General features: G+C 36.7%; 1 protein-coding gene across 5 annotated transcripts in view; it reads right to left on the reverse strand.

The window, feature by feature from the left end:
* Window positions 1-3,740: 3,740 nt before the first annotated feature.
* Window positions 3,741-25,657, reverse strand: part of LTN1 (listerin E3 ubiquitin protein ligase 1) — a 66,565-nt gene continuing 44,648 nt past the window's right edge. For 3 of the 5 annotated variants that reach the window (XM_031665685.1, XM_017956490.3, XM_031665686.1), the window contains 12 exons: window positions 24,394-24,536; window positions 22,782-22,917; window positions 22,434-22,578; window positions 21,047-21,260; window positions 20,334-20,571; window positions 19,929-20,003; window positions 17,753-17,939; window positions 12,132-12,303; window positions 11,022-11,242; window positions 8,069-8,263; window positions 6,742-6,909; window positions 3,741-6,113 (listed from right to left, as the gene is read on the reverse strand). In XM_031665685.1, the coding sequence (XP_031521545.1) occupies window positions 6,051-6,113; window positions 6,742-6,909; window positions 8,069-8,263; window positions 11,022-11,242; window positions 12,132-12,303; window positions 17,753-17,939; window positions 19,929-20,003; window positions 20,334-20,571; window positions 21,047-21,260; window positions 22,434-22,578; window positions 22,782-22,917; window positions 24,394-24,536 (1,957 nt within the window). In that variant the 3' untranslated portion in view covers window positions 3,741-6,050. Of the gene's footprint in view, window positions 6,114-6,741; window positions 6,910-8,068; window positions 8,264-11,021; window positions 11,243-12,131; window positions 12,304-14,919; window positions 15,195-17,752; window positions 17,940-19,928; window positions 20,004-20,333; window positions 20,572-21,046; window positions 21,261-22,433; window positions 22,579-22,781; window positions 22,918-24,393; window positions 24,537-25,657 lie in introns of those variants that run through there. The other 2 variants (XM_031665683.1, XM_031665684.1) reach the window with 2 other exon arrangements.

Raw genomic sequence — 25,657 nt, forward strand, 5'->3', positions numbered from 1 at the left:
GTAAATGTGAAGAAAAATATAAATGAATATATAGATTCATAAAACAACAATAATGTCCTGTGGCATTTAAACAGTAGTATAAAAAAAATAGTACTGGGGCAGGCATCGTGGTTCATGCCTGTAATCCCAGAACTTTCGGAGGCCAAGGCAGGAGGATCACTTGAGGTCAGGAGTTCGAGACCAGCCTGGCCAACATGGCAAAACCCTGTCTCTACTAAAAATACAAAAATTAGCTGGACGTGGTAGCACACGCCTGTAATCCCAGCTACTTGGGAGGTTGAGGCAAGAGAATCACTTGAACCTAGGAAGTGGAGGTTGCAGTAAGCCGAGTTCATCCCACTGCACTCCAGCCTAGGTGACAGAGTGAGACTTGATCACAAAATATGATAATAATAATAATGATAATGATAGTACTGAAGTTATTCTAAGGTCCTTGAATTTTTTGGTTTTGAGACAGTGTCTCCCACTGTCACCCAGGCTGGAGTGCAGTGGCATGATCTCATCTCACTGCAGACTTGACCTCCCAGACTCAAGCAATCCTCCCATCTCAGTCTCCCAAGTAATTGGGACTACTGGTGCACACCACCATGCCTGGCTAATTTTTGTATTTTCTTTTGTAGAGATGGGGTTTCACCACATTGCCCGACCTGGTCTTGAACTCGAGCTCAAGTGATCCTCCTGCCTTGATCTCCCAAAGGGCTGGGATTAAGGATGTGTGCTTTGAATTTTCCAGGAAGTGACAAAAAGAACTTATAATATGAGATGTTGATAAGTCAGGTATTAATGTTGGAATCTCTAGGATAATCTTAAATAATAAGTTAATATATTTTATGATGTGAAAGAAACTAATAGGAGGGGAAAATAGAAATAAAAAAGAAATAGAATACAAAACAGATGGAAAAATTAGAAAACTAATTATAAACTATCTTAGTAATTACATTATATAAATGAACTAAATGTTACAATTAAGATGAAAAATTATCACACTGGATAGAAATGATTGTACATTTTAAAGACATACTTTAGAAAATTGTAGTCTTCGATGGAACAGAACAGAGACCTCAGAAGTAACACTACACATCTATCACCATCTGATCTTTGACAAACAGGACAAAAACAAGCAATGGGGAAAGGATTCCCTATTTAATAAATGGTGCTGGAAGAACTGGCCAGCCATATGAAGAAAACTGAAACTGAATCCCTTCCTTATACAAAAATTAACTCAAGATCAATTAAAGATTTAAATGTAAAACCCAAAACCATAAAAACGCTGGAAGAAAAGCTAGGCAATACCATTCAGGACACAGGCGTGGGCAAAGACTTCATGGCGAAAACACCAAAAGCAATAGCAACAAAAGCCAAAATTGACAAATGGGATGTAATTAAATCAAAGAGCTTCTCCACACAAAAGATACTGTCATCAGAGTTAACAAGCAACCTACAGAATGGGAGAAAATTTTTGCAAGCTACCTATCTGACAAAGGTCTGATATCCAGAATCTACAAGAAACTTAAATTTACAAGAAAAAACAATTCCATCAAAAAGTGGGCAAAGGATATGAACAGATACTTCTCAAAAGAAGACGTTTATGTAGCCAATAAACATTTGAAAAAAAGCTCAACATCACTGATCATTAGAGAAATGCAAATCAAAACCATAATGAGATACCATCTCATGCCAATCAGATAGCGATTATTAAAAAGTCAAGAAACAATAGAAGATAGGAAGACTGTGGAGAAATAGGAATGCCTTTACACTGTTGGTGGGAATATAAATTAGCTCAACCACTGTGGAAAACAGTGTGGTGATTCCTCAAGGATGTAGAACCAGGTGGGAATATAAATTAGCTCAACCACTGTGGAAAACAGTGTGGTGATTCCTCAAGGATCTAGAACCAGAAATACCATTTGACCCAGCAATCCCATTACTGGGTATATACCCAAAGGATTATAAATCATTCTACTATAAAGACACATGCACACATATGTTTACTGCAGCACTGTTCACAATAGCAAAGACTTGGAACCAACCCAAATGCCCATCAATGATAGACTGGATAAAGAAAATGTGGCACATATACACCATGGAATACAATGCAGCCATAAAAAAGAATGAGTTTGTGTCCTTTGCAGGGACATGGATGAAGCTGGAAGCCACCATTCTCAGCAAACTAACACAGGAACAGAAAACTAAACACTGCATGTTCTCACTTATAAGTGGGAGTTGAACAATGAGAAGACATGGACACAGGGAGGGGAACCTCACACACTGGGGCCTGTTGCGGGCAGGGGGCAAGGGGAGGGACAGCATTAGGAAAAATACCTAAGGCATGTGGGGCTTAAAACCAAGATGATGCATAGACAGGTGCAGCAAACCACCATGGCACATGTATGCCTATGTAACGAACCTGCACGTTCTGCACATGTATCCCAGAACTTAAAGTGAAATTAAAAAAAAATAATAATAATGCCAGGTAAATTAGGCACATTTTGAAATTTAAAACTTTTAACAAGATATAATGGAATTTTTTAAACCTCAGTTAAGTAACAAATTTTTAAAACCTAACATAAAAAAGGCTCAGTCATAAAAGTAAAAAAAAAAGATCTGATTAAATTTAACTGAAAAATTCTGTGATATTAAAGATAGTCACAGAAAATGTTAAAGACAAGCCATATATTAGAAGTCCTATGAGATAAAGCATTATGATCAGTAAGAATAGAAGTAACCTAGCAGAAAAATAGGCATAGATTATGGACGAAAATCTGTCAAATAATGACCAATAAATATATGAAATGAAACTAGGCTTCTTAAGGAAATATAAGTTAAAACAAAGAGCTACTACCTCATCGCTTTCAGACTGCAGAACTTAAAAATTCTGATAAGACTAAGTGTTGGTGACAAGATAGGAAAACCAGAATTCTCTTAAACTGCAGTCGGGAAAGCAAATTTGCATATCACTTTGGAGAGCAATTTGATAACATCTAAAGTGACAGAATATACACATCCTACTACCTGAAATTCCATATTTATTTTTTACACACACACACACACACACACACACACACACACACATATATATATATTTATTTTCAGACTGAGTCTTGCTCTGTTGCCCAAGCTAGAGTGCAGTGGCACGATCTGGGCTCACTGCAGCCTCCACTTCCTGGGTTCAAGCAATTCTCCTGCCTCAGCCTCCCGAAATAGCTGGGATTACAGGTGTGCACCACCATGCCTGGCTAATTTTTTTTTTACTTTTAGTAGAGACGGGGTTTCACCATGTTGGCCAGGCTGGTCTCAAACTCCTGACCTCAGGTGATCCTCCCACCTCAGCCTCCCAAAGTGCTGGGATTACAGGTGTGAGCCACTGCGCTGGGCTAAAATTCCATTTTTAGACATATGTCCAGAATATCTAGCACATCTGCATGAGGTGACATGATCAAGAATGTACACTTGCAGCACTGTTCAAAATGGCAAAAAAGTAACAATTTAAACAACCATTAGTAAGGGAATTGGTAAGTAAACTGACATGACACTAAACAGCATATTATGTTAAGTGGAAAATCAGGTTACAAAAGATTACATACAGTAAAACATCATTAACATAATTTTTGTTAACTATTATATATTGTTTCTAGATAAAAACACATGGTAAAGTATAAAATCTTAAATAGGAAGGAGTCACACCAACTTCAGAATAGTAGGTTAGCTCTAGGGAGAGAAGGAGGAGAATGGCGCCAGGGAGAAGTACAAAAGAGTAACATTTTATTTATTTAAAAATCAGAAGCAAATATGGCAAAATAGTATGTGAAGGGTACAAGGGCATTTATATTATCATTTTTCTGTATATTTGAAATATTTGTAATTAAAAAGAATTTTAATGGGCACATATGGTATAACAATCAAATAATAACATTAATTACTCGCACCAGAAAAATGTATCAAATAACAACATATTATTTAAGCCACAGAAACTTATGTACATACATTAAAGCATGTGATAAAAGAGTCAAAAATAAATTTTAAAATTTGCAATTTACTTTGAGGTTTTAAATTAATAATTTTGCTAATCTCATGCAATTTTAAAATGTCCTTAAGCTAAAATTTTAAGGGCTGCTATCCTTTTTGTTAGAGTTGTCACACTGTACAGATAAAACTTTAATGTGGTATCCTGAATTTCAGTCTTATTTTGTAAAGCTTTCTTCTTTAATATATAAACAGTTAACAAGCTTTACAATTATATTTACAAGTCTTAAAGAAATGTATTACGAGTCCTAAGTATGAAGAACAGTTATTTAATTATAACTACTTAATTATAGTGTTTTACCAAGAATCTGATGCCCTAATACTAACGTGGAAAAACAATGCTCCATTATTCCATTTTCTTTTCTGCTTGGGTTTGGGCCAGAAGCCAAGATGTACCAATACTGGAAAGGTTTTAAACAGTCTTATTACAGAACCATTTTTAAAGGAAAAGCAGTAACTTTCACAGGGGAGTAACACAATCCTTTGGGATTACTATGTCAGAGAGACATAGAAAGATAGAGAATATTTTAAGAAAAGGGTTAACGAGGTAGTAAAATTTTGCTATCTATACTTCACTTACTGACCCTTAGAGTCTCAAGCCTAGAAAACAATAAATATTTTACAGAAAAATGTAGGAAGCAAAACTGGGCAGGACACTGCATCTATAAATATAATTTGAGAGAACTATAACCCACACATAGCACTTCACTCTCAACTATAATCCTCTGACCACATTCATACTATTTCAATAGTCATTTTACCCGGTAGATGGAAAGCAGTAATTTTATTTATCATGAATTGCTTTTTGCCAATTAAACATGTGCAACAGAGATGATTAGCTGGTCTCTCAAGTAACCTAGATATTAGATATGCTATTTCCACGTAATGGAAGACTGCAATAAAATTGTTCCAAGTTCTAAACTTCCATACTTTTATATTTTGGGCACAATTTTTAAGAGTGGCAAAAGGCAGGTTTTCACTTACTCCACTTCAGCCTGTTATACTGAATTTTACTTAGTGCTAAAATCCTTAACTTTCCATTTCTGAAGGCTGAAAAACATTTGCTCCCCCAAGTCTCTTATTTAGTATAACTTTGGCTAGTAAGAACAGCTAAGTTTGCTTCCAAAATTGAAAGTCTCCTACAACATTTTTAAATGTTTCTTCCTCCACTGATCTTTAAGTTTCAGTAATACTCATTTATTTCTTCCCTGTCAACAGAAAGATAACTACTCCTCTGCTTCATGAATGAAATAATCAAATTACTATTTCAAATTCTCACCCTCTACATACTCGCTCAAACGGAGTAATAAATTCACTGACACGTTGACAATTCAAATTTCACTAATATATAGAAATAATTCTTCCACAAGCAAAAAGATCAGCATCAAGAATTTAATTTTCTGAGTTTCATAACCCTTGATAAATGGAGGCACCTTGAAGTTCAGTTGAAACTCTTTTATATAGGATTTCAGAGCATGCTTCCAAATATCTTAAGACAAGCCATATTAATAGCTTAGTGTCATTTTTATCATTAAAATAATCTACAAATATCAGAATACTACTAATTTATTGTCATGACTAATAAATAAGACTTAAAATACCTATCGATGTAAATCTGCTCTCTCCGTTCATTTTGCTTACTTGGACTATTCTAAAATACAGATCGACAAATGGAACGGGTTTATCAATAATATACTTGTACGATCTTTTCACAAATTCCAATTCTGTAATTTAGGGTTTTTCATATTTATTTTTAAATATACAAAGACATTAAACCATTAATAGAAATATTTTCTCTCAAATATGTAATATTCTTTTGTAAAAGGAAGTTTCCAAACATTTACAAAGCAATCTAAAGTTAAGTAAACCTGATTTTAGGATTATTACATTAACCAAAATAATTTTCCAGAGAAGGTCCTATTTAAAAGTTATGCTCACTGGCTTCCCCACATCCACATTTTAAGATGGATCCAAATCCAATGCCTTTGCTTGATGTACTTCAGGGATCCCTTCCAGTGAAGAAAACCTCAGAAAAACGTCTCACGACACAGTGGACAAGTGGATTTGTTGCTAGATGTAAACCATTTGTACTGAAAAAGAAAAGGTTTTAAATATCAAAAGCTTTTTAAAGCTCTCCTCTTACATATATCATAAAGTACATATACATCTAAAGTAACCTTCAAATGATAAAGTGAAAAGGGAAGAATAGTAAAATGTTTGCTCTTTCTGTATCTCCAAAATCAACACAAATGAGTATACTTCCGATGGCTACACTAAGTTCTTTCTACTTAGGCTCATGCACACAACCACTAAGATATGAGAAATCTCCTGTGAAACAAAGGAACAAATGGCAACTTCTTTTTCACTATGTTTAAAAAGAGCATAGGGCTCTGATGCCAGATGGCTTCCAGCACCGACTCCTGTAGTCTCCTTCATGGTCTAGATCTCAGAAGACCTTCTACTTCTTGAGCGGTAAAAGGTCACTGGAAACACCCATTTATTAGAGGGCCTTAATTCTACCAGTCTCGGTAAACTGCTAATTATCTTTTGCAGATTTTTAAAAATCACTTCTTAATATATCTCCCATTAGCTACAATTAAGTTTAACATACACTTTCTCTTCCAAAGTTAGACATTGTGTATGTGTGTGTGTGCGCGCGTGTGTTTATGTGTATAAAATACATAAAATATAAGTAAGTTAATTTCTCTTTAGACTTACCAAGCAAGCTGAATGGAATTTTTTCTTGCATGTTCTACAGGCTTTTTTGGGAAGGGAATAGTTGAAACCATGAATGACTGAGAAACAGATCATACAATCTTCAACACCCTCAAAACGTTTGTCTACATTATTTTTCCATAAAGCTAAGCCTTCCATAATACTTCCATTCTGTTAACAAGAAGAAAAGTAAGTCACGACACACTGATGACCACCAATTTTATTTTTATTCAATTTTAAAGTTGAATTACAATTCTGAAAGAAGACAATCTGCTTGGCTATGTTCATATCTCCTAACTTTTATGAATGTTGGTTAAAATAACCTCCCAAGTTTTCAGAACCAGATGTAATTTTTCTCCATAAAGTCAGACTTTAAAGGCTTCTGGACCAATACTTAAAGTGTAATAGTCCAAGCTTATTGCTTGATAAAACTCTCTTAATAATTAAATCATTTAGGTTAGTTCTAATGTTTAACTGAAAATGAGGAAATTATCTCAAATTATTTGCTCCAGCTCTACAATATTGGTAAGCATATTTGTTTAAAATAGTTTTTCTTGGCCGGGCACCGTAGCTCATGCCTATAATCCCAGCACTTCAGGAAGCCAAGGTGGGTAGATCACTTGAGGTCAGGAGTTCGTTGACCACCATAGCCAACGTGGTGAAACTCCATCTCTACTAAAAATACAAAAAATTAGCCAGGTGTGGTGGTGGGTGCCTGTAATCCCAGTTATTCTGAAAGCTAAGGCAGCAGAATCGCTTGAACCGGGAGGCAGAGGTTGCAGTGAGCCGAGATTGTGCCATTGCACTTCAGCCTGGGCAACAAGAGCAAAACTCCGTCTTGGGGGGAAAAAAAAAAAGTTTTTCCTTACTGTAGAATGACTGAGATACACAGCGTGCAAACAGAACTGAAGATTTAAAATGTGGTTAGAGGTCACAGGTCTTTGAGAGTACTGGGACTTCTTTAACCAAAGAGGAGTTGAAATGTAAGAATAAAAGGGAAAGTAGCTCAGAAGGCATTCATCTGTCCAGCATCTTTCAAAAGATCCTCTCTGAAACAATTTCCTTAATACCATGTACTGTTCTACATCTTCTACAATGTTAATGAAATAAAGTCAATCCCTCGCAAACACCAGAAAATAAATTACAGAACCTTAAAAATTAAAACAGAAAGGCAGGTTTAATCCATTTAGGCATATATCTGTATTTATCCAAGGAAGTTTAATATCTATTTTTACCTTAAGCAGAAAAGATGTGTTTTATGTTTAAATGCCCTTTTAAATAGATCATCTTTTTCAAGTTTGTAAAGCCAAATGTATAAACAGAAACTTACCTGATGGGTGAGGTAAGTGCTTAACTGCAGCATCCAGTTCCGCCACTGCTGAACAGCCACTCCTACTCTTTTGCCACTTTCTACTGTTATTGAACCCAATGGATAATTTGAAGGCAGCTGTATTATAAGTTCAATAACTATGTCCTCAATAGTATAAGTAGCCATTACCTCTCGAGTAGTAGCTCGAGCTTTAACCTGCAGTACAACAAAGGATATTTTGTTTGCCAGATTCCTTTCTTTCATCCAGAAAACATTTTGATAGGTTGACTATGAAAAGCTAAAGGCTTCATTCAAGGACAATGCAAGTAAACACATTCACTTATCTAACATAAGATAATTAAGAAATAGGTTTAGGCTGGGCACGGTGACTCACACCTGTAATCTCAGCTCTTTGGGAGGCCAAGGCGGGCGGATCACGAGGTCAGGAGATCGAGACCATCCTGGCTAATACGGTGAAACCCTGTCTCGACTAAAAATACAAAAAATTAGCCGGGTGAGGTGGTGGGCACCTGTAGTCCTAGCTACTCGGGAGGCTGAGGCAGGAGAATGGCGTGAACCTGGGAGGCAGAGCTTGCAGTGAGCCGAGATTGAGCCACTGCACTCCAGCCTGGGTGACAGAGCGAGACTCCATCTCAAAAAAATAAAAATTAAAAAAAAGAGAAAGAAATAGGTTTAAATATCTCCCTGGTATATTTTTACAGTGATTTTGTGAATTCAAAGTTTGTTTTAAAAGACATTAATTGCTCATAAAAAAAGGTTTTATTATGTTAGGCTTGTCACACAATAGTTCAATAAACCTTCAATAGATAAGTGACAGAATGGGTTATTCCACACCGAGTATCGAATATCACTTCTACGTCTAATAAGTCTTCCTCTACCATGTAATCCTCCTGAGCTTTGGAGCCAACCATCAACTGCCAGAATATTTATAGTTATTTGTTTGGTTTTCAAACCAACATTGCAAACTCAACATAAAATGCACACATTATCATCCTTCATCAAACTTCATCTTCTGAATTTCCTACTCCCAGGCTAAAAAATCATCATAGCATCATTTTAAATTTCTGCTTCTACCTCATCCTAGATATTAACTAAATCACTAGCACATCTCTCACATCTCTACTCTTTTATATTCCCACTGATACTGCCTCACCCATGCCCTAGTCCTTTGCTCATAATGTCTACCTCAATAGTCTCCTCTAACCATTCACTTGAATCCAAACTGTTTGCCAACAGATCATGCTATAGACTATGGTCAGAGCAATTTCAAAGATCATAACTCTGACCGTGCTACTGCCTGAATGAAAAATGTTCAGTGGCTGAATTGTACCACTTTGGATTGTTATTTGAGGCCCTTCCCAATATACCTCTAATTCATTGTTGAGTAGTCTATTCACCTTTGGGACTCCTACTCATTATTTGGGTTGCAGTACTGCGTTATTTATCATTTCTTGGGCAACAACTGAAATGACATTCTCACTTTTGTGCTTTTTGCTTTTGCGATAGTATTTTTTTTTCTCTCTCTCTCTCTCTTTTTTTGAGACAGAGTTTCACTCTTGTTGCCCAGGCTGGAGTGCAATGGCGTGATCTCGGCTTACCGCAACCTCCACCTCCCAGGTTCAAGTGATTCTCCTACCTCAGCCTCCCGAGTAGCTGGGATTACAGGCATGTGCCACCACACCCAGCTAATTTTGTATTTTTAGTAGAGACGGGGTTTCTCCATGTTGGCCAGGCTGGTCTCGAGCTCCCGACCTCAGGTGATCAGCCCGCCTCGGCCTCGCAAGTGTTGGGATTACAGGTATGAGCCACTGCACCTGGCCTATTTTCTCTATAGTAAATGCCTTTCCCTTCATTTTCCCCGTAACAAAATCCTGCCCACCTCCAAGTGATTTTCTTCCATAAAATCTCACTTGATCCCCTCAGCCAGATGAATCTTTCCCACTCAGATCATGAGAACTCTTTCTCTTAACATGCTACTTTCCAATGCAAAAATCATTATCAGTATCACTCTTTTCCCTTTATTAGACTGTATGTTATTATAGGACAAGAGTCTAGTCCTACTAAACTGTTCATATCCTTGGTGACTGGGACACAGTGCTTGGCATCTGTAAGTATTCCAATACAGATTTTGAATGAACTAATGAATGCTCAAAAACTATTTGCTGGGTGAAATGGTTTGGATCTGTATCCCGCCCGAATCTCATGCTGAATTGTAATCCCAAATGTTGGAAGTGGGGCCTAGTGGGAAGTGATTGGATCATGGGGGTAGATTTCCCATAGGTGCTAGTCTCGTGATAGTGAGTGAGTTCTCATGAGATCTGGTTGTTTAAAAGTGTATGACACCTCCCCGCCTCTCTCCCTCCTGCTCTGGCCATGTGAGGTGCTGACTCCCATTTGCCTTCCGCCACGATTGTAAGTTTCTGAGTAGCTGGGATTACTGGTGCCCGCCACCACGCATGGCTAATTTTTGTATTTTTTTAGTAGAGATGGGGTTTTACCATGTTGCCCAGGCTGGTTTCAAATTCCTGACCTCAAGTGATCCACCCACCTCGGCTTCCCAAAGTCCTGGGATTACAGGCATAGGCCACTGCACCCGCCCTAAACCTCTTTTCTTTATAAATTACCCAGTCTCAGGCATTTATAGAAATGTGAGAATAGACTAATACAGTGTGTGAATGAAAATTATACCACTGTTTCAATCCATACATGAAGTAATATTGAGATTTGACACACAAATTAGAAAACAAAATAGGCTGGTCTTGAACTCCTGGGCTCAAGTGATCCTCCCACCTTGGCATCCCAAAGCGTTGGGATTACAGGCATGAGCCATAACTCCTGGCCACCAGTTTCTATAAATTCTGAGCCAAGAGCTACAGTCTGTTTTGATATTAACAATGACAGACATACCCAATATTAAAACAACTTTTCTGGAGAAAGTCAAGACAATACTAACCGTCATGCCATTAAATAGTTGTGTACTTGTTTGTACAGAAGATATTTCTTGAAAAGAAAGAACACTGCTGACATACTTGCTTGTAAATCTATCTACAATATTGAAAACACGCTTCTCACTGCTATTCCACCACAACCTAACCATGGCAGGCAAGTCTTTTAATGTCATATGATAGACTGAGCAAGCCAAGTGTGGAATGTGGTATGGAAGAGTTGCTGTTTCTGAGGAAAAAACAAATTCCTGATTAGTCACATGTATTTCTTATATAGAATAACAGACTAATATTAGTATTTTCTTTAGAAAGTGATCCTTAATTCCTCAACGATAGTGCTATAGCTCATCAAACATACCAGAGAAACCAGAACTCTGGAGTATGAGCATCTTTCCACACATTCAAAATGAACCATAAGAATGGCAAAATAATTTTTTTTTAAAGTGAAAATCCCAATTGACACTGAAAAAATCTACCAAGAAACAGAATTCTATATTTAACATGAAAGACTACAAATAAAATAGAATATATTTTAAAAAGAAGGAAAAATTAAAGATGCTTGGTGTTACAAATTATGAAAAGGAGTTTGGCCTCCTTTACTTTCCCCAGAGCTCGCTGTGCTGCTGTGCAGAAGTCTTAGAATACCCAACTCAATATTCACAAGATGCAGCCCATCCTCAGATCTCCAAGGCATTTAAAAAATGCATATTCTTAGTAAATTGTTTCCAATACTGTGGTACAACCACATATATGCACATCTATCCTCTCTGCTCACATGTGAGCTCCCAGAATGAAATACATTTTATTCAACTTTATTTCCCCTTATTTATATGCCTATAAAATGTTATCACATAAGAAATATTTGTTTACAGAGTCAAAAGTTAATAGTCTCACCACACTAAGCTTCAAAAATATATTAAATTCCTCACAGTCCTTTATTTTAGGGTAAAATCGAATTATTCATCCTATTTAGAGAAATGTGGAAAATGGTCAAGTTCAACATTCTCATAGCCAGGACCTAGCTTTGGGGTTATTCTCCACATTCCCAGGGAAAAGTTTAATTCAACCTAGTGTGAATCTAGCGTCCAAGAAAGAACATAAACACATATCTTACTGACCTCGAATACTCAGCTGGAGCTCCTCAGTAAAGAATGTTTTAGGGTCCTTATTTGGGACCTCACTTGCGGTCTCGGCATAGGTTGGATTTTCTGGCATAAGCCTGAACAGGTGATAGAGCAATTTATTCAAACTCTTTGTTTTCCGAAGATACATTGAATACAGAGCCCGAAGCTGGTGGAGAGCAAAGAATTTGTTAGTAAACCAAATACACCAAGACAACTGGTATAAAAGAACAACTCAAAGTATAACAAATTTCCTTTCCTCATAAACTAGCAGACATTCTATCCCCTCATTATTAGAACAAGTTTCTAATATCTTTCTCAAATTGTCTTCCTGTGTTAGAATACACTCACCTTGGCTTACAGTGCCTGAGATAAGAAAATCTATTCACCATTCCCTCACTCTCCTCCCAAGTCTTCCATACATTCCTTCCACACCATTATCCTTAACCTTTCAAATTCCTGCTTAAAACTAATCCCGTTTTTATGGCTGACCTCATCCTGTATCAAAAACTCCGACATTCCTTTACGACAGAGAGCACAAATTAGTAGTCCAAGATGTCTTGGGGGTCTTCTCAGAGTTGTTTTTTCAATCAGGAGATTTCACATAAAAATATGGATTTCTGGTTTCTCTTTTAAAAACAGAAAAACGAGCCACCACTGGGAGCGCTGCAGGTATCTGTGTCAGACCTGTGCTTCACAACTCCTGCTTTCCCTCAATAACACAGCTTGCATTTTCCACATTGACTTTGCAGTTCTTTGGTATCTGTATTGGTTTTAAGATAATTTCTTCTACTATATCACATATCTCCTCATAGTACAAAGATACCATTTTCTTTTTTGTTTTTAAAAATTTTGTATTTTTAATTTTTGTGGGTACACAGTAGATATTTATGGGGCACATGAGGTATTTTATAGGCATATAATATGTAATAGGATAAGTGGTATTCATCACCTCAAGCATTTATCCTCTCTTTGTGTAAAATACAAATATTTTTTTTTTTTTTTTGAGACGGAGTCTCGCTTCTGTCACTCCAGGCTGGAGTGCAGTAATGGATCTCAGCTCACTGCAAGCTCCTCAGCCCCGGGTTCACGCATTCTTCCTGCCTCAGCCTCCCGAGTAGCTAGGACTACAGCACCCGCCACCTCACCAAGCGTTTTTTGTATTTTTTAGTAGAGACGGGGTTTCACCGTGTTAGCCAGGATGGTCTCTGATTCTCCTGACCTCGGATCCGCCTGCCTCGCCTCCCAAAGTGCTGGGATTACAGTGGCTTGGAGCTGCCCATGGGCCTCGCTTTTGAGACTGAGTTCCTCGGCTTGTCAGCCTCAGGCTGGAGTGCAGTGGCCAGATCTCAGCTCACTGCAAGCTCTGCCTCCCGGATTTACGCCATTCTCCTGCCTCAGCCTCCCGAGTAGCTGGGACTACAGGCGCCCGCCACCTCGCCTGGCTAGTGTTTTGGTTTCTTTTTTAGTAGTAGAGACGGGCTTCACTGCAGCTAGCCAGGATGGTCTCGATCTCCTGACCTCGTGATCCGCCCGCCTCGGCCTCCCAAAGATTACAGGCTTGAAACACCGCGCCCAGCCTTTTATTTTCTAAACACTATGAATACTTACAAGGATCAAGTAATAGGATTTGGAATTGATTTTTTAAATATGTTGACCAAAGTGCTCTTATCATCAACCTTAACATCACTAATGAAGGATGAACATCCCAAATCTGAAAATCCAAAATGCTTCATCATCTAAAACTTGTTGAGCACCAACATGATGCTTAAAGGAAATGCTCCTGGAGCATTTCGGGTTTTCGGATCTGGGATACTTAACCAGTAAGTGTAACAAAAATATTCCAGAATCTGAAAAAATCTGAAATTAGAAACACTACTGGTCCCAAGCATTTTGGATAAGGAATACTCAACCTGTAAAAGAACACAATGACATTATATGGCTGAGGTAAGACTCTGAGAACATGTAACAACTTGTACAGTAAGTACTCTTGCTGAAAATTAACCACAATCTAATGAGGAAACGATCAGACAAATTCAAACTGTATGACAGGCTAAAAACAGCTGGCCCAAATAATGACAAGAAAGAAAAGAAAGGTATAGGAATTATAGGTTAAAGAAACTAAAGAAATATGGCAAACAAATACAAACATGGTTCTTGATTGGATCTTCAACACAGAAGAAAATAAAACTATAAAGATATTACTGGGACAACTAAGAGTATCTAAATAAAAATTAAGTACTACTGCATCAAAATTAAATTTGAATATAAAAATTGTATTCTGCTTATGTAGAAACATGTCCTTGATCTTAGGAGATACATGTTTAAATGCTTTTGGTAAAGCATCATAATGTCTGCAAGTTAGTTTCAAGCAGATCAGCAGAAAAAGAGTACATACAGATACAGTACGTGCAAATGTAGCCACGTGTTAAAAATGTGTTGATCTAAAAGAGTATGTGACTTTTCATGAAATATTCTTCCAACGTTGTTGTTTAATTTTTTTTCAAATAAAAAGTTGGAGATATTTTAAAAATTAATCAGCAATATCAATGGACTTTAAAAAACACACATATATGACCCAGCAATCCCACTGAAGTATACAACACAAGTGAAATGAAAACACATTTCAACACAAAAGTTTATACAGTAATGTTCACAGCAGCTTTATTTCAATGGTCAAAAAAATCAGAAACAGCCTAAATGTCCACTAACAGATAAGCAGATAAACAAAATGTGATATCTATAAAATGGAGCATTATTCAGCCACAAAAAGAAATGCAATACTTATGACACATGCTACAATCTGATAAATCTTGAAAACAATATACTAAGATAAAAGCCAGACACAAAAGACCAGATGTGTGAAATGTCCAGAACAGGCAGATGCATAGAGACAGAACACAGTTTAATGGCTGTCAGGAGCTGTAGGGTTTGAGAGGAAATGGGAAGTGATTGCTATCAAATACAATGGGATGTTGACAATGTTCTAAAATTAGATAGTGGTAATAGTTGCACAAGTCTGTGAATACAGTCAGCCCTCCACATCCACGGGTTCCACATCTGAGAATTCAACCAATCGCAGATAGAAAATATTTGAGGGGCAAAAAAAGTGATTTTTAAAAACCCAATACAATAAAAATACTACAAATGTTAAAAATACAGTATAGCAACTATTTCAATAGCATTTACGTTGTATCGATGATAACTAATCTAGAGATGATTTTAACTAGTATACAGGAGGACGTGCACAGGTTAGATGCAAATACTATGCCATTTTATATAAGGAACTTGAGTATTCACTGGGTTGGGGGCCATGGGAGGGAGCCTGGAAACAATCCCCTGCAGATATCAAGGGATGACTATATATTAAAAACACTATAAACTGTGTGGCCAGGTGCGGTGGCTCATGCCTGTAATCCCAGCACGTTGGGAGGCCAAGGTAGGCGGAACACCTGAGGTCAGGAGTTTGAGACCAGCCTGGCCAACATGGTGAAACCCCGTCTCTACTAAAAATAGAAAAATTAGCCAGGCGTGGTGGTAAGCGCCTGTAATCCCAGCTACTCGGGAGGCTGAGGCAGGAGAATCACTTGAACCCAGGAGCTGGAGGTTGCAGTGAGCCAAGATCGCACCATTGCACTCCAGTCTGGGGGACAAGAGCAAGACTCCATCTCAAAAAAAAAAAAAAAAAAAAATTTTTTTTAAAACACCAAACTGTGTATGCTAAGTGGGTAAATTTTATGGTATGTGCAATATCTCAGTAAAGCTTTATAAAACAGACAAATAAACATACACATGTACATATACAACTTTTTCTAGTTCAATCTGATTTGCTAGGAGTTTTTTTGAGAAAAAAGTTAACCCATGATTTAGGAACATTTAAAGTTTTCCAAAGAAAAATTGTTTATTTCAGGATTCAACTAATTATGGGTAGGCAGATAAACCAGAATAACTCACCTAATAATTAGTATTATTTAGTGGGTTATTCTGGTTTATCTGCCTACAGCTCAGTTCAAGTTTTTCAGACTCAATAATAATAATAACTGCTGCTGTATAATTTTGCACCCTAACCCAATCTCAGCCTAATAAAAAAGGTGATGCATGGCCATTTTCCTAATTTCTGAATATAAAATGAGAACAAAACTCTTATACACAAAAGCCTCAATCTGCTGCTATTTTTTTAGAGATCAACAATATTTTAAGAAATTGATGTAAAAGCCCAATAAGGAGCTCTTGAAATATATCATCAGCAAATAAAACCAGCTTAAGTCACAAAAATACGTGACAGGCCTAAAGAGAAAACTAATCTATTTAACAACTGGATCAATGCTACTTCTGTGATTTGATTTTTCTCCTTAGATGTACGAATGCAAAGATGCAAAAATTGATATCTTTGTACCAAGGTATAGGTTATGAGCAACAACACAAATTATAATTTAAAAATTCCAAAAAGTCACATTGGAAATGAATGCCATGAATACTTAATCACACTAAGTGATAAACTAAATCTTTTTGTATTGACCTGTCAAAGAAGGCACATATTTTACTAGGTTAATTCAATCAAAGATTGACAGAGATTTGGATCTTCCTTGTTCTTTTTGAGACAGGGTCTGGCACTGTCACCCAGGCTTGAGTGCAGTGGCATGATCTCATCTCACTGCACCTCCGCTTCCCGGGCTCAAACTATCCTCAAGTGGGGATCTTTCTAAAAGAAATAAAAACTAGAGAGATCTTTCCAGTTTCTTCTTGGACAAGGTCTTACTTCCTAAACGTGAGACAACAGAGACATCTAGTGGCTGCTAGAATAATTTGGGCAAAATATTTCAGATATTTTTACCATTTAGGTAACAGTTGGAATTATTACATAGGTAATGTTTCACAGATCTTTCTCCAAACAGTGATTTTCAAGTAAGGTAAATTGCCAATGATGTATTAAGTGAAATCTCCACAACAGAGTGAAAAACTGACCCCCCAAAAAAAACAGAAAAAATACAAGATTCAATTCTTTTGAAATAATTACTATGATAGTACACAATTAAATTATATAAATATTTCTTGATATAAAAGAACCTGGTGACTATATTCAGTTAGAAAAAAAGTTGGTCTGGCCATATATCAGAGTAATTATTTTTGCTTGGAGGGGTAAGATATAAGGGACAGGAGTAAACTTATTAAGCAGATTGTCTGAAGTTAGCTGGATAAAATGAGATTAGGCCGGGCACCATGGCTCATGCCTGTAATCCCAGCATTTTGGGAGGCCAACGAGGGTGGATCACTTGAGCTCAGGAGTATGAGACCAGTCTGGGCAACATGGTGAAACCCCATCTCTACAAAAAATATAAAAATTAGCCAGGCATGGTGGCTTGCACTTGTAGTCCCAGCGACTTAGTGAGAAGATCGCTTGAGCCTAGGAGGCAGAGGCTGCAGTGAGCCGAGATCGTGCCACTGCATTCCAGCATGGGCAACAGAGTGAGACCCTGTCTCAAATGCAAAAAACAAAAAGGATGAGATTAAAACATAAGGATTTCCCTTTTATTAAACTGAAGGGAAGGAAGGTATTTAGAACAGTATCAGAAGAATATTAGGACAGAACTATCGAAAGTTGTCACATATATATTTACCTGTGATGACGCGGCTTTGAAGAAAGTTAGAATTAATTTCCAAGTGAGAAGGTATCCCAGAACATAACAGAAGTCTTCACTCAGTGGTTTAATAGTAACTATCTGTCCAACAGGAACACACCCCAAAACATTTTCTAGTAAGTCCTCTTGAGTGCTAAGAAGAGACATCAGTGTGGCTGGTGGTGACCTAAGAATCAATGATTAAACACCACAAGTTTTCTTTATAACTCATCCCTTAACAAACTGACAGTACTCGTAAACTTCAAGCATTTTAGAAAAATTTCTCTATTTTCCAAAAAACGTTTTAAAAATTCTCCTCTATTGATCCAATTTTAACTCCTAATCTCACATAACAGTAAAATCAAAAAGACATATTATAGCACTTGAAGGAAAGACATTTTTAGAAAACATCTATTTCAATTTTCTGTTTTATAAGTGAAAAAAAAATCACACACCCAGAGAAGCCAAATGATTAGTCCAAAGTCTTTCAGTTAGTAGGGGAAACCGTTAGGGATTCTAAATCCTACCAGGCCTTTCATCATCCTATAAAAGACAAAGTGAAGACTAAGACTTCGAACTTTGTCACTTCATTCTAGTTTCTATTTTACTGCATATTATCTAGTTAGCGCTATTAAGAAATATCACAATGGTACTATTAATCAGAATGATAAACACAGAGAATAATTATGTGCCTATTTAAAAAATCATGATTGTATCTTTTTAGGAAAATAAATGTACCATTCAGATTACTTCACAACAAAGTAAGTTAATTTTCTTCTTTATTGAACTACTCTACTCATTTATACTTTCAGGTGAACTTAGGAGATTCTCAAAAAGTAAAATGCTTAACCCTCTTCTCTATGATACTCTAACCTGGTTCTCTCCTTTCACTGCTGTGATCGTTCTTCCCTTGTGGCTTCCTTCTCCCAGCCCACAAGCATAGGCCTTCTCCAAACTTCTGCTCTTAGGTCTTTTCCTTCAACCCCTCCATCTCACGTACCCAGCCTTCTATATTCCATATTGATAGTCACTAGATCTTATAAAACACCAGCTCCAAAATCTCTCCACTTTTCACATTGCCCTCCACGCATTGTTATTTAACTTCTGGAATGACCTCCACCTCTGCTTGCTTCTTTTTACAATTCATGTTTCACATTACACTAGTGTCAGAATCAGCTGATGGTGCCCTGTCTCCTACCAAATGATGCCCAAATCCGCCCCCAAAAGTCATTTTTAAGGCCATTCATTATCGGGCCTCATTAACTACCCTTTCGGCTTTATCTTCCACTATACCCTGCCTACTCTATACACACTGGTTCATTTATTCTTTCATTCAACATACTACTCATGATGTCTGCTATAGGCCAGGAAGCATTCTGGCCTATAGCAATCTAGCCTATTTCTCTCTCAGAAATGAGAGACAGAAATTCTTGCCCTCACAGAACTTAAATTCCAGGAAAGAAAGACACTGTCAATAAAAGTACACATTAAGTGGGAACTACTCAATATTGCCCAAGCACATCCTCACATTCATGACTCAGTGCCTTTGTACATGATGTTTTCTTAATGTATATTGTCTTTCCTGTCCTGCAGAAATGCTACCTAACCTTAAAGGACCAGTTTAAATGCCTCTTCCTCAAGAAAGTCTTCCCTTCCTGATGTACATTAATTGTGCCCTCATCACATGCTATCTTCTATAGGCCTAAATGATATTTAAAAAAAGTTATCTATCCTCCTTCTTAGCACTTATCATATACTATATTTTCTATAAGCCTACAGTATCATCTGTATCAGATAAATTCCTTAAGAAAAAGAAAGTGCTCACTAAACACTGCATACTCCCTTCAGCATTTAATTAATACTCTGCACAAAGTGGATGCTCAATAGATATTTGAACTGATACACTCTTTCCACAGCCACCATATGGCCAAAGATAGTTTTACTGAACAGTAGCAAACGGAAAATATGATTTAAGAACAATTAAGAGAGACAAACAATCTTCTGGGTGAAATCTAGATTTCATTTATATCTTACAGATATGAATATAACTCTAATTTATAGTAGAATGAATATAACTCTAATTTATAGCTTCTGTGCTGCTCCAGTCCTCTAAAGACATAATAAGTGAGATGGATTATAAGAATTTAATAAAACAAATTATTTTAAAAAACCTTACAGGGCTGGCTCTTCTTCTTCATCTCCATATGTCTTTAGATTATCCTGATCATATTGCGGTAATTCAGGCATCAATCTAGAAATTAGAACATTATTTTAAAATATGTGATATTAAACTGTTTATTAAGTCATGCTCAAGAGCAGAAAGACCAATACTTATTTTATAATAAGTAAATGTTTTAATGAGTTTTCTCTAAAATAACTACTATAGCCAGGACTATTGAAATATAAATTGTGTATAGAAAACAATAACCTAAAAGATCAGGCAACTTAGTGTCCCTATAAGTGAAGCAGTCAGATCTCCTTTTAAAACTTTTACTTTTTTAAATGATTAAAAGTAAAAACTAAGCATATATTCTATTTTTTTAGATCATTGTAACATTGATTCAATTGGATGAATTCTTACTTGTATAGCATATGATAAACAGCAATTTGCACAGGCCTAGCTCTGAAGAGAAGTAATGGGGCCAATGTATTTAACAAAGTCTGGAGATATTCTGGTAAGTTTGTTTTTTGGTCAGCAACTAATCTTGCAGGAAGTTTGTGACTCAATAGCTGTTCCTTTGAGATATATGTTAATGTTTCACACATGGGTTTCAGCATTGCATTCTGAAAGGATGTTTCAGACACATCTTTGTTTTCTCCTAATGACAAAAAGGAAAGAAACATGCCCATCCCAAAAGAAAGTTAGTATAGCTTAACTGATTCACAATCAAGTATCATTTAAGAAAATGAAATAAAAACTAGACATCAACAATAAAGCACTCTTAACTAGAAACATGACCTGAATATATATTCCAGTTAATCTCAACTGTTTTCATGACTTTTATCTGATCCTCATCTAAAAAGAAAGCAAATGTTCAACAGGTTCTATTCACGATGTTATCTGAATTACTATTATTTTAATTTGCAACAGTCATTGGATACCTTGCCATTTTTCAATTTTTGTCTGTAAAGTAGAAGCATATATGATGCTTCTGAGAAGCCAAGCTTTCTTTTCTGGCTTTTTCTTTTACTATTTAGTATTATTTGATTTAAACATCAAAATTTTTGGTTTTGAATTTTTCAGTAAGTCATTTCCAATGAATCAATCTCATTATTATTCCCTTTTTCACTTGCCTGTAACAGTCACCAAAATAGGTAAAAGCAAACTGTGGATGCCTTGAGAAAAAAATTCTTTCCATTCACTGATTAGATTTACAGGAAGATTGCCAACGGTATCCAGAGTTGTGGAATCAAAAAAAGCACTGAGGTCACAGGCCAAATCACAGCTGACACAGGCAAACAGTTGCACAAGTGGAATAGAATACAATGCCTGATTCTCACTCGTTGTCTGAAAAAAACAATAAAAATGAAATAGGTAAACAGACTTCTACCAGAACACTACAAATAAAGCCAATATAAAGAAAAGCCTTTCTTTCATTTCTTTGAATTTTAAAATGAAAAGCAGTTGAAGTATGTAGTCTCAGGAGAAATAAAACAATTTTATATCAAAATAACTTTTTTCTTCAAAATTAAATACCATGAATTAGAATCATTAACAAATAATTTATTCTCAAATGCCCTTTTTAATTTCTAAACTATGGAAGAAAACACTAAGTCAGATACATAAAATACACATTTCTAATCTTCTCAGTAGCCCTACAAGTTGTAAGTCATTATTTTAAAATAAGAAAATCGGCCAGGCACAGTGGCTCAGAGGCTGAGGCGGGTGGGTCACATGAGGGCAGGAGTTTGAGACCAGCCTGGTCAAAATGGTGAAACTGCATCTCTACTAAAAATATAAAAATTAGTCAGGCATGCTGGTGGGTGTCTGTAATCCTGCTATTTGGGAGGCTGAGGCGCAAGAATTGCTTGAACCCAGAAGACGGAGGTTGCAGTGAGCCAAGATTGCGCCACCGCACTCCAGCCTAAGCAACAGAGCGAGACTCCTCTCAAATTAAAAAAAAAAAAAAGAAAGAAAGAAAGCTGAGTTTAAGTTTAAAACTCGAAGTCACATAGCTAATAGCAGGCAAAGCAGAGATTGAGACCAATTCGACCCTGACCGACTTGCTGCCTTGGAGCCCACAAGTAATATACTTCTGGTTGCTCTGGGTCATAAAATTACACTAATTCCCTCTGAATTTGCTATTTAATGCATTACTCTCACAATATTCATACAGTATGTTTTAGAAACAATCTAATTATAACCAAAAAAGACCAAAATAATTGTCATTAACAGATAAAACCTAAAAGGGCTGTGCTGCAAATATTATAATAAGCTAATGGAGAAAGCATTTTAATAACAGGAGATTTGGTCACTGAATGATGCTGGTAGTCATTAAAAATCTATCATCTTACTATTCTGTCAAACTGTAGCTGGTAAGAAGAACATCTATAAAGTGTTTTAAATTACACAAAGGAACCAATTACAATCATCACTTAAAGAATGAGATTGGTAGATAGTTCTGATGCAAAAGTACGTACAAAGACCCACAAGAGGTGATGACATATCACGTTAATTTACCTCCAACCAAGCCAACATGGAGCACATGATGAAGTCCCACTCACTCTCTGCCAAAGGGGATGAGCAATATTTCAGAAATAGGGAAAGAAACCGGATTATTTCTATATTTACACCCAGTACCTCTGGACTTGCTTCTGATAGATTACTGTGATGAAGATAAAAACAAATGACAACAAAATAATAATTATATTGACATTCAATTAGAAAATATGTTATTTAAATCTTATATACTCATAAATAACTGACTTAAATGTCTACCATAATTACTCTACAAAATTGTGACACAGATACGTCATCTTTGTCTGAATTGTACACTGAAGGAAAAACATAGTATAAAGCATCACCTACCAACTGAAAAGAAAAATATCTTCATGCTCTTTCTTCCAGGATATTATGATTTTCAATATTCCATGTAATAGCTCCCCATCATCTATACTTTTGGTTTGCAAACAAGAATTGAAAATGGCAAGATGTCCAAAACCTCCTGAAGTAAAATTCAAAATGAAAATTAAAAATTTTTAAGAACTATATGGCTATATTTAAAAAGTCCACTTTGAGAAGTAAAAGACTTTCTTGAGAAGTGCTCAGATTAAGAACTCTACAAATGGCTTTTATGTAAGAGTCCACAAATGAGCTTATAAGCTCCAAAGGACAGAGACTCTGTCTCCATACCTAGCACACAATAGAGAGTTTGGGGGAGGGGAAAGTAAGGGAATGATACTGTAATTTAAACGGACTTATGCTGCTTTTGTTTTGGTTTCTTAAGTGCAGGACATATTCAGCAAACTCATCATTCAAATAAAAAAAAACCTACAGCTACAGAGTAGATGGAAACAGCAAATGGAAAAGAGAACATAGTGTTTCATAATTTACACATTCATTCACTCAATAGCAGCTAGTATATGTGGTAAACTCTGATGTGGACCCTCTCTTTAGAATCTCTACCATTCCTCAAAATCCATCCACTGAGGTATCTTAACACCCTCTGTCCCCAACCTTCTATCTTATATACCAGCCAAAATGAACAATCTGTACTCTTGTATGTTTGTGTACCTGGAATGCCCTTCCCCAACTATGTCCATATGGAAAACGATTTATCCTTCAACACACAGTAGAAATATTTCTCTTTATGAAATCGCCACTAACACCCTCAAAGCAGAGTGGAAACTCCTTCCTTTCTGCCACTTGTATACATAACACATCTTTTTGCTACATCAGTTATCACATGATACAACTTCACGTTTGTCTTCTCTACAACAGGAACTACCATGTAGTGGGTGCTCATAAGTGTTGATTAAATTAATAAACAGGCCGGGTGCAGTGGCTCACGCCTGTAATCCCAGCACTTTGGGAGGCCAAGGCAGGCGGATCATGAGGTCAGGAGATCAAGACCATCCTGGCCAACATGATGAAACCACGTCTCTACCAAAAAATACAAAAAATTAGCCAGGCGTGGTGGCGGGCGCCTGTAGTCCCAGCTACTCAGGAGGCTGAGGCAGGAGAACAGCGTGAACCTGGGAGGCGGAGCTTGCAGTGAGCCGAGATCGCGCCACTGCACTCCAGCCTGGGCAACAGAGTGAGACCCTGTCTCAGAAAAAAAAAAAAAAAATTTATAAACAAATGAAAAGTGCAGTCTTTTAAATACAACAGAGGCTATTTTTGCCTTTATATGTTCAGTCATTGGTTGGCTAGGGAGAAATGAGGCACAGCTTTAAAAAGCTGTACATAGAAAAAAAATGGTTAGAAGGTATTTCTGGGTGTAAGTCTTCCCTCAAGGCCCAGCATTTTTGTACTGTAAAATGGTAACAGCCATTGTCTAATGACACTCATCCATATAATCTCAGAACAAATCAGCTGTAATTCAATTTACCTCTAATAGATATGGTCTTATATATTAGAAACAGTTCTTCATCTCAAGCAATAATTAAATTAATGAAATATTTATTATCAAGCAACTAACCATTAGTACTCCAAAGATCTTTCTTAGTCCAGCCCAAAAGAGCAGGTATACATTGAGCACTAAATTCTTTCTTTTCCTCTTTTGACAAAAATGGACATAGACTTTGAATGGTATGCAAATTGCCTTCAGTTAGTGGGAAAAAACTGTTTAAAGAAAAGAAAAATCACAAGTTAGATTTCTTCCAAACATACAGTTATTTCATATATTCCTTTTATTTGGGACTATTGAAAAAGATGAATAATTCTATCACATATAATTACATAAAAAGAAACTATGATAGGTTTAACAAGTGCTGACTTGAAATTTTTTTGTTTGCTCCTTTTTTCTGCATAAATTTTTTAAATGAGCATATATAACATTTCCCCATGTATGATTTTTAAAAAATACACTAGCCACATGACATTATGTTTTCTTTTAGAAAAAAAGAGTCAACTGCCAGGCACAGTGGCTCACGCCTGTAATCCCAACACTTTGGGAGGCTGAGGAGGGTAGATCATGAAGTCAGGCATTTGAGACCAGCCTGGCGAATGTAGTGAAACCCCATCTCTACTAAATATACAAAAAATTAGCCGAGTGTGGTGGCAGGTGCCTATAATCCCAGCTACTCAGGAGGCTGAGGCAGGAGAATCGCTTGTACCTGGGAGGCGGAGGTTGCAGTGAGCTGAGATCGCGCCACTGCACTCCAGCCCTGGTGACGGTGCAAGACTCCATCTCAAAAAAAAGAAAAAAAAAGAGTCAATTGATTCAACTTAAATAAATAGTACCAGTTGTGTGTCCTTTCTCTTTTTTTTTTTTTTTTTTTTTAGACGGAGTTTCACTCTTGTTGCCCAGGATGGGGTACAATGCATGATCTCAGCTCAATGCAACCTCCGCCTCCCAGGTACAAGTGATTCTCCTGTCTCAGCCTCCCAAGTAGCTCAGATTACAGGCATGCACCACCACGTCTGGCTAATTTTTTTTGTATTTAGTAGAGACAAGGTTTCACCATGTTAGTCAGGCTGGTGGCGAACTCCTGACCTCAGGTGATCCACCCGCCTCGGCCCCACAAAGTGCTGGGATTACAGGCCTGTGTGTCCTTTCTTCGAACTGATACTCATATTTGTGCATATATATAGTTGGGTTTTATTCATATAAAAGGGATGACACTAAACATATTGTTCTATCATTTACCACTTATATATACTTTCTGTCAGAATGTATAAATTATTCTGTTTTAAAGCTATATAACAAAAATAAAATCTACCTAACACTCTGTACTATGGAT

This window comes from Papio anubis, chromosome 4 (genome assembly GCF_008728515.1).
Source record: "Papio anubis isolate 15944 chromosome 4, Panubis1.0, whole genome shotgun sequence".
Taxonomy (NCBI): domain Eukaryota; kingdom Metazoa; phylum Chordata; class Mammalia; order Primates; family Cercopithecidae; genus Papio; species Papio anubis.